Source organism: Helianthus annuus, chromosome 7 (genome assembly GCF_002127325.2).
Source record: "Helianthus annuus cultivar XRQ/B chromosome 7, HanXRQr2.0-SUNRISE, whole genome shotgun sequence".
Lineage (NCBI taxonomy): Eukaryota > Viridiplantae > Streptophyta > Magnoliopsida > Asterales > Asteraceae > Helianthus > Helianthus annuus.
The window spans coordinates 9,994,189-10,004,753 of NC_035439.2; the positions used below are offsets into that span (position 1 = coordinate 9,994,189).

The 10,565-nt window shown below is 35.3% G+C and overlaps 1 protein-coding gene across 1 annotated transcript; it reads right to left on the bottom strand.

Moving 5' to 3' along the window:
- Positions 1 to 8,812: 8,812 nt before the first annotated feature.
- LOC110920638 (probable sugar phosphate/phosphate translocator At1g12500) lies at positions 8,813 to 10,293 on the bottom strand. The gene has a single exon (XM_022164814.2). The coding sequence runs from the start codon at positions 10,188 to 10,190 to the stop codon at positions 9,132 to 9,134; it is 1,059 nt and encodes a 352-aa protein (XP_022020506.1). The 5' UTR covers positions 10,191 to 10,293; the 3' UTR covers positions 8,813 to 9,131.
- Positions 10,294 to 10,565: the final 272 nt, after the last annotated feature.

Genomic DNA, 10,565 nt, shown 5'->3' on the forward strand with positions numbered 1-10,565 from the left:
CCATTAAGTTAATCAAGGGCTAAGATTAAATCAGGGAAATTGAAAGGAAGAAAATAGGCGCGTGAGTTTGTTAAAGGGCATTCTAGTCAATCCAAGCCAATAGTTTCTCTCTCCTCCAATTCCCCCCCATTTTTTAAACGTTAATAACTCTTTCACACGACATTATTTTTTTATAAAAATTGCACCAAAGAAACGAGCGTTTTTTTATCTTTAAAACGAGTATACTATTGCTATATTTCAAAAAAAAAATTAACCCAGTTGCGTAAAACGCAATAGAAAAACCACGTAAAACGCAATGAAAAAAAAACCTAAAAAATGACATTTTTCTAAAACGCAATGCACCAAAAACACAAAGAAATGACTTATTTGTAAAACGCAATGGCCAGAAAACACATAGAAATGTCTTATTTGTAAAACGCAATGGCCAGAAAACACATAAAAAAGTGTTTTACCTAAAACGCAATGCACCAAAAACACAAAGAAATGACTTATTTGTAAAACGCAATGGCCAGAATACACTTAAAATGTCTGTTTTCTAAAACGCAATGGAGTGAAAACACATAAAAAAGTGTTTTACCTAAAACGCAATGCACCAAAAACACAAAATATGTAAAACGCAATGGCCAGAAAACACTTAAAAATGACTCATTCTAAAACGCAATGGACTGAAAACACCTAAAAAATGTGTTTTACTTAAAACGCAATGACTAAAAACACTTAAAAATGTGTTTTTTTCTAAAACGCAATAGCCAGAAACCACATAAAACTGTCTTATTTCTAAAACGCAATGGACACATAAAACTATCTGTCACTGTGAACTGTCTGAATTGTCTACGAATTACTGTCTTTGAAATGAGCCAATTTCTGGAAAATTAATTTTTCTGATGCGTTTTTAGTACAGCAGCTCAACCCCAGCCAGGGGCTCTGCCCCTTGGACCCCGCCAGGGGCTGCCACCCCTGGGACCCCGCTACCGGGGGCTGCCGCCCCCGGACCCCCTCAAAGATCGTAAAACGCAATGACTAAATCAAAAACCCAGATCATGAAAATGAAATTAAAGAATTTCTTACATGGATTGAAGCCAATTTCTTCATCAATTGACGAAATTTGAATGATAGAAACACTTATCAACACTCGAATCGAACGAATCGAGTGATTATCTCCAAAATCACCGGAAAAACGAGATTTTTTTTATGAAATTAAACTGGGTTTTCTTCAAAAAAAAGCTGAAGAACACATTGATCGGGTTCTGAATCATTGATTGGTGATGAAATCGCACTATAATGTAGTGATTATTGAGATAGAAAGTGAAGAAATAGTTGAAGATTGTGGGTTTTGAAAATGGTGGGTTTTGAATTTACTGGGTTTTGAAAAAGGAAGAAGAAGGAGTTGGATTGACTAAAATACCATTTCTCTTTATTTTAAAATTTGCCACATGTCATAATCCTATGGCTTCCTATCTTTCCTAGCGAAAATTAACTTCCTATTTGATCTTTTCCCTCTACTAATAAATCAAATGGAAATTTTGTGACAAATAAATATAAAAAAAACAACAAACGTTTTGATATTATATTAGGGGCGGACCCACATGGTACGAGTCGGGGTCTACGGACCCCAATCTTTTTTTAGAAAATAGTAGAACGGTATGTTAAATTTTCCAAGCACTCCATAAATAAATTAATTGGACCCTATATTATTAAAAGCAAAGATGGTGTGGTGATAAATTCTCTTGTGTTCTAACAAATGGATCCCAAGTTCAAGTCCTACATCTCTTGTTTTTTTAGTTTATTTTTTTCCATCAAAATTAATGTCTTGTTTTTTTAGTTTATTTTTTTCCATCAAAATTAAACTAGTGTTTTAAAACAACACAACCATCCATTAACCTTCTAATTTGTTTCTTTAAAATGATAAATTGAATGTCGATTTTATTTAACACTTGATTACCAAAAAAAAAAAACTTCCAGCATATAATGTAGTGGTTTCATGTCCACCAATGCTTCTATATTATTTCCTAGCCCCGACCCGATTACGATGACTGACCCGAAAATTTTAATGTTTGGTTGTGAAAAATCCTTACACAAAAAAATGAACCACAATGAAAATCCTGGGTCCACAGTGATTATATTGTTTGTAAAATAAATGGTATATAAAAGTTGGTGTTACTAGTGATTCAATTCAATTATTTTGGTTAGTTATACAGGTTTAAAAAAAATTAGTGGTATTATCCGTCTTAAATCTCATCCGTACCCCTTAGAATTTTTCGTCTGCACCTCTTGAAAAATTCGTCCGCACCCCTTGTTAATTTTCGTACACGCCCCTTAGGTAAAAAATCTTAGCAATTTATATTAAAGAAAAATTCATAAACTCTGATTTTTTTTTAAAATACTACTTTAATTATATAACTTATAAGTTATAACCACTCACCTACTTAACCCTTATAACCTTAACCCAATTAACATTTAGCCCAATAAGTGTTACCCAAGCCCAACCACATTAGATTTAAGTTTTAAACAATTCGCCAACTTGGATGGTTTGTCAAATCTTGTAAAGTTAATGGTTTCAACAAATATTCACGTAAATTTTACGTTGGTATATCGGTTATTAAAGTTTGTTCTCGTATTACCCGTCGCAACCGCAACCGTTGAAAGATGTTTTTCGGCAATGAAGAATGTGAAGACCGACTTGCATAATTGAATTGACGATGAGAATTTAAGTGGTAGTTGTATATGTTATATAGAGAAAGACTTGCTTAAGAAAATAGCTTTAGACGATGTGTTGGATAGATTTCAAAAAATGAAACCCGTAGGGCGACGTTTTAATTATGTTTGTAACAAGGTTTGACGTATTTTTGATGATTATATAAATTTAGTTTGATGTTCTTTTGTTTTACATGACCCGACCCGATACGAACCAAATTTTTTTATTTATATACCAAGGGGACTAAAACTTTAAATAATATCTGCACCCCCATGAAAAATTCTTGGGGTCGCCACTGACGACAGACCACCACCACTATCACTACGTCGTCACTTCACGCCACCATCACAACCATGCCAGCGATCGCCGCAGACCACCGGAATTGAGGTCGACGGCCACCACAACCTAATTAAGGTTTTTTTTGTTACACTTTCTTAATTCACACATTGTTAATTCAACCCTAAATTGGGTATTTTATTGAATGTAGAGCCCTAATTTTGATATGTTTTCTTTTTATTCTTTTGATATGTTGAGCCCTAATTTGGATGTGTTGTTGGATGTTGAGTCCTAAATTAGGTGTCTTTCTATTGTTAGACTTATTAGACTTAGAATTAAGTAACTGTCATTCAGTGAAAAAGAAAACCTAGCTAGCCTATAAGCTTCCCTCTTCGATCATTGCTTGACTCGCCATAACCCCTACACCACACCGCTCATCGTCTTCAAGCTACGGCTACCTGCATAAAAGCCAACCGCTACAATCCTGCTGCAATAATACCTCGTTATTTTAGCTTGGAAGGACAATAGACTGGCATATCCCATATCTTTTTATTTGATGAGATTAGGGGTCTATGAGAGCCCTTTCTAGATAATGATATAGAACTGAGTAATGGTCTTGAATTTTGAATTTGAATTTTAGAAATTACACCTGCTAAACAACCATTCGTTGCTCAAAAACATAAAAAGAAAAAACTAAATGAAGCAATGTAAAGGTCTCAAGCCGGTGCTTTGTTGAAGTTTATGTATACACCACATGTTTTTCGAAAAGAGTTTTTTGGAATTGAAGTTAATGAAATCCTAGTGGACTAACGATGATAGCTCTCCAAAATCAAATCCTAGAGAACTTAAATTGCGAAAGGTAATCAAACATTTTGTTATCAAGAATGATAGGAGAGCTTCATCAATCATAGGTTAGTTATTATGGTATGTAATTATGTTATTCTAATACTATATTTTTGCTATGTTTATTACTATAACGTTAATCACCGTTTTTGAAAAAAAAAAATGTTTATATAATTCGTAAGGACAAATGACCTTTTCTCTTCGGCTCGGTCGATGTACTTAAATTCTTAGAAAAGATTCTGCGTGTCTTCTTACTCCTAACCCCATATCCATATCTAATTGTAAAACTAGGATTAGGTTTAAGAGTGAACACTAGTGTAGCTTACGAACTGAGTGAATTAATCCTGCCCATACATGTGTGTAGATCAATGGCTAAGATTTAATGTTTAAATACACTAGTTGTATTTTACGATTTGATAATGAGATCCTGACCATACACGTGTGTAGATCAATGGTCAGAATTTGTTCACTCAGTTCGCAAATACACTAGTGTTCACTCTAGAACCCCACCCTGTAAAACTATGTGTTATTATACCTATCATGTACCTGATTACTGAGGACACTCCTTGATAGCGAGTTTTGTCCGACTGGTATCCTCTCGTGTAATATAGGACTGAGAAGATAATTTTTTTCATTTATTTTAGAGTAAACTGCCATTTTGGTCTCTGAGGTTTGATCACTTTTGCCACTTTAGTCCAAAACTCAAACTTTTTGCATCTGGGTCCCTGTGGTTTTAGTTTTATTGCCATTTTGATCCAAAAATGAAATGGGGTCATATTTCTTAAATTAAATCCTGCTATTTTGTCTTTTTCTCAAAGGCAAATTAGTCATTTCTTTTTTATTTTATTTAAAGTTTTTATTAAAACAATATGCTTCATTATACACAACCCAATCTATGGCCTGGTACAAATTATTTTCCATTTGATGAGATGGTAATTCGTGTGCCGATTTGGTTTGAGTTATGTTTTATTCTGTTTTTGTGTGCAAAACTGAATCAAGCTTCCAACTTTTAATTCATTCATGCTTTTACCCAACCACCCATTATCATCATCTGGTATTTTCCTTTTACCCGGTTTCAAAAACCCAATTCCAAAAACCCAAACAAAAAAAGTCAAATTTGCCATCATCATCCAGAAACCTTTGCAAATACTCTCTCTCTCATCATCATCTCCAAACAAAAAACTAAAATTTACCATCTCTTGGACGCTTCACTACACTCAACCTTAGGGCTTTCTTTTTTCTTCAATGGCCCTCAGAGGTGCAAGTTTTCGCTGGTACGATGATTTCTTTCTTCAATGGCCCTCAGAGGTGCAGGTTTTCGCTTTCTTTTTTCTTCAATGGCCCTCATAGGTCGGGGTTTTGGGTGTAACGTTGAGCAGTGGTGGAGTTGGAGATAGATGGTGGCGGTGGTGGAGATTGATGGTGGTGGAGGTGGTGATGGATGGAGGTGGTGAACGAATACGCGTAAGAAACTATTAAGGCAAGTTTTATGTATATCATACCTGAATCTAAGCTGTGGGGAGAATTTGGGGAAGATGAAGGTAAAGGGATTTAATTTAATTAATAATATGTTATAATAAATTTAGATTGACTATTTTGCCCCTGAAGAAAAAAACAAAATAATCAGATTTTATTAGCCAAGTAACAAGTGATTTGATTTTTGGACCAAAATGGCAATAAAAGTGAAACCACAGGGACCCAGATTTAAAATGTTTGAGTTTTGGACTAAAATGGCAAAAGTGAACAAACCTCAAGGAACAAAATGGCAGTTTACTCTTTATTTTATTTATAACCAGTATAACATTACCGACATGAGAGGAAGTTAATTCAACGGAAAACAACTGCAAAAACATTTATTGAAATTTAAAAGCTTGACAACAATTGTTGCATGTCGTAAAGCGAAATGTTACCAACCCATTATAAGTAACATGTTCGATTTCTTTTAGAATATTTATATATAAAATGTCACCAATTTGGAATCATGCGTAGGCTGTCCATTTCAAGGGGCCGGGTCCATCACGTAATTAACGTTACGATTCAGAATATATAAACCGACAATAAAACCAATCGATTTAGATAACCAGAATATTTAAAATACTTTTTAATTCAAATAAATACGTTATGACTGGTTGTAAATGAGTTGAGACGCTTATGAGCAACTTGATATCACCTTACTAAAGTTTGAATTGAGCCAAGCTTTAGTGCTTTAGTAAGCAATCTCGAGCCCAAATTTCACTTATTGAGCTCGACCAGGGTCATCGTACGCCTACGTTTTTACTTGATATATTAAATATAAATTTATATACCAAAAATTATTATATAGAAAACCTTCATAAAAATAAACTAAACAATATATATTATTATGTCACATACTAATTCTATAGTTATACATATATAAAAATAAAATGCATATCATTAACTAAAAAGTATTAATAAACGAGTTGAGCCTAAGTAAAGCTTGAACTTAAAAACATCTTACAAGCCAAACTTGAACTTTAAAATTGAGCTTAGTCGAGCTTGCACTCGAACTGGGTTGTTTACAACCGAGTTATGATTCGCGGTTTATATAAGTTATGATTCACGGTTTATATAATAAATTATGTATTACTTTAAATAAATAAACGGATTCGTTATCCATGTTTATATGTTTATATGGTTTAGGTGGATAATCTTTTAGGGTACTCAACTAACCCAATAAATTGGATGTTGGGACACTGAATGAAGTTAAGGAAAGGGCAACCACTACAATAACTTAAAAGCAAAGAAGGGCATGTATCCATGTGGGTCACGTGTCTGTCACATGCTGGCTGAGGGTCCATGTAATTTGGTGATTCATCAAACCATCTTAGGTCAGGAAAGTAACATCAATATGCAATTTGCAAATATCTTCCAAACTATGATGGCTCCAATTGGTTCCTTGCTTTGTTCTCATGTATATTTAACACTCTCGCTATTCCTACGTTTCTAAAATTTTATTTTCACACTCGTATATGTATACGGCATACGGGCCGTATAATTGATTATTGCACACAAAAAAAAGTCAAGAAATGTTTTTTGTCCATGTATACGGGTCGTATAACTTTATACGACCCGTATAAAATATTATACGACCGATATAATGTTATACGACTCAAACCTCATATAATGTTATACGACCCGTATAGAATGTTATACGGCCTAATATTTTCTCTATGTATACGAGCCGTATAACATTATACGAGCCATATAACATTATACAGCCAAATATTTGTCATGTTAAATTATTCTATACAGATCGTATAACGTTATATGACTCGTATGCAATGTGTGAAATTAAGATTTTAGGGTGTGGGATTATGAGGACCCATATTTAATTTATGGATGTATACTGGATAATCGTGTCCGGTTTACAAGTTGAAACTGATTAACCCGAAAACAAATCATATATTTACTTGTATTAAAAACATCAACTTTAACTCATACACACTTGACACTATATATACCTCATCAATCTAAACGGGCTGACAATGTTGTAACCAAGTAATAAATAGGTTGATGATTTGCAGCAAAGTTATAAATGGGTTAATAAGGTTGGCATGCTAGAAGCATAAATTATATATATTTTTCTATATTGAATGGGTTCACATGCCAGCACATTTAGCTTAGTACAATTCAAACGATTTAACCTAAAATTTGATTATTTCCATATTGTGTTTAGATCACACGGTGTAGGCGTTGTTTAGTGGCGTTTAAGCCTTTCCACGCTGGACACACCACCCCGGCAACGTCATGGAAGGCGGAGTTAAGGGTGGGGCGAGAGAATTCCACCAACGTGGAGGTAAAGAGTGGGTCAACGTGGCGTTGGCTCATTGGTGTGGCATATAACCGTTGAACCCCAACGGCACAATTAAAAAAAGGATTTTCAATTAAAAATTATATATTAACCGACCTATATAAAAAAAACTCCACCTTTTCACCATTTCCAATCTTACTCTCTTCTACCCAACTCCATTTCAACCTTCATTTTTATAAAACCTCTCAACTTTTTATAAAAAATAATGCATCCACACAACCGTAACTTTGATCCAAACAACCCCTATAGTGTGGCAAAGTATCAAACACCACTTCGCCTAAAGGGTCTCAACCAATCGGCAACTTCGATCCGAACATAATGACCTACGGCCATCTTCTTGCGAACCTACCTTTTAATTTATGTAATTTTTTAATTATGTAATCGTTTTTTATTTAAATTATGTAATTTTTTATTATTTAAATTATGTAATCTTTTTTATCTAAATTATGTAACTTTTTTTTATTATTGTTAATTATTTTTTAAAAAAATTAAATACATTTTTTATAGTTTTGAATATAAAATAATAACAAAAAGTGAGTGACACGTGTTGAATAACACGCCACTCTTCCACGCCCCGTCCTACACCCTCTGCTTTTGCACCACGCCACTTTTCTGACGCATGTTGATGTGTTGTCCACATGTCGCATAACGCCCCATTTTCATGCCCTTCCGCATCGTATATTATTAGGGTCATCAATTTAACACCCCTAAATGGAAGTGTCCCCTACCCTTTTCAAAAGCCAGAACCTATTCAATGTTACATGAATCTGTCATACCCTGTATTTGAAATATAGACACCATGAACAAAAGCTAACCATCTTTAGTGGATGAGAATGACATTCATTTTCCACCATTCTAAATCTTCAAACCCTGTTGGCCATTTTATGGCATCAATGTAGCATACTAAAACTTTAATGGGTCCCATCTTAGGTTCTTCTCATACAAGATACAACCACTAAACTAATAAACAAGTTTAAGCTTAATGTCTAAGGAAAAAATCAGTCACTCCTAACAGTCAATAGATTTTTATTATTATATTCTTATATACGATTACAAGTTAACTTGAATTAGAACACACTCAAAACAAATCACAAATCCATTTCAAGGCATCCAATGATTGAGTCACACACAAGTCAAAGAATCAGATAAGAAAAGAGGATTTAGAATTTAAAATCAGATGACAATTGACAACAAAATTATATAATTTGAACAAGTTTTCATGTAATTTGTATTACAAACAGGATCAAGAACAACTATGCAAATAAAGCATAAATTGAAAAAGAATCAGAAACCCACCCAACCCAATTGATTGTATCTTATGATCCAATCAGATCCATGAAATCTTATTATGTTGTTTAATTTTTCTTATCCCAATTTCTCTTTAAACTTATACTTAACATTTTCTAAACAAATTCAAATCACAAAGGAATCACAATGAAGAACAAAGTAACATAGGATTCCGACCGTGTGATTTCTTTTTAGCTGTCAATGAGCTGTACCTTTCAACCGCCTCCTCGCCTCACTGTAAAGCACAACTCCCATTATCGTTACAGCAAACCCCGAAATCCCCATAACCGTCACCGGATTCTTAAAAATCAACACTGAAACAACCGCTGCAACTGCAGCCTTGGCATTACCAAGCACCTGCAGCGTCAACGCACTAGTATGCTTGGTAACCAAAAAGTTTGTCAGGTTAACCAAATACGCAACAGTCGCATTTCCAACCAACAACAGTATCATAAACGAATCGCTCTTCGCTTTCTCGAGCGTCACTGACAACACATTCCCCTCTATATACAAACTAAACGGTAGCAATATCATAGCTGCCATTGGAGCCATATACAATAACAAGTTCATCGAATGTAGTTTCTCCGATTCCGAACTTAACAACAGCCCTTGCACAACCGATTTCAACGCTCTACCCGCCGTAGATCCCACACACATCAGAAACCCGAATAAATGAAACAAGGGTTCGCTATTACTCGCTAACACGATACCGAACACTACAGGCATTAACGCTAAGTACACCTCAGCAGATTCCTTTTTACAAGTGATAACAAAGGAAAAGATTGCAGTGAAAAACGGCGTCGTTGCGCCAATTGCTTGGTTAAAAGAAACTGGTAAATATCTTAAAGAAGTGTTCCCACACACTACTGAGAAACAAAATATACCTGATAACGCGAGTATTTTGAAAAACTGTCTCCGTGACAATATTTGTTGGAATGGAACAACTTGGAACCAGCGGATTGCTAGTAAGCTGTAGAAAGAGCAGGCTAGCATATGAAGCATGGTGAGGAAGATTGGGTACTTGTAACCGTAGAAGCTCAGGAGGTATTTGTTGAGGAGGAGGACACCGATGTTTGAGAAGTACCATGATGCGATAATGAGAGCGGTTATGATTGTCGGAGAGATGAAGGATGGGTTGAAGAAGTTGTTGGTGGGGCCGTAACGGTGTTCGCCGGTGGGGGTGGAGGGGATGTCGACGGAGGTTTCGAGCCTCGGGTTGCTGCTCCGGCGAGTGGTCCAGGACTGGGCTTCTACCATTGGATTTGGGTGGGGGGGGGGGGGGGGGTTGTAGTGTGGTGATTTGGAGAGAGAGAGAGAGAGGGGAAATAGGGAAAGTGAGAGTATGTGAGAGTCTGGTTTTGGATTGGATCTTGAAATGAAGATGACTATGATAAGACAGATTGGAGTTTCAAGATGCACCTTAGAGTTTGAAGTTATACCAGTTTGTGCTCTAAATTTTAGGAGTTTTCTTTTAAGGTACAACAAAGTCTGGTCATCCGGGTAAACCTGTTGGCAAAAGGTCTAGCGATCATTTATAGTGATGGTTACCTGGCTCGTCATCGATTTTAGAGGAAACTCACACTCGAATGCCCATTGTGTTAAAACCCTGCTCACGCCTGATAATTTGTCATG

What these genes read in the sequence shown, in the direction of transcription:
- LOC110920638 (XM_022164814.2), bottom strand. Translation starts at nt 10,190, where the DNA reads ATGGTAGAAGCCCAGTCCTGGACCACTCGCCGGAGCAGCAACCCGAGG.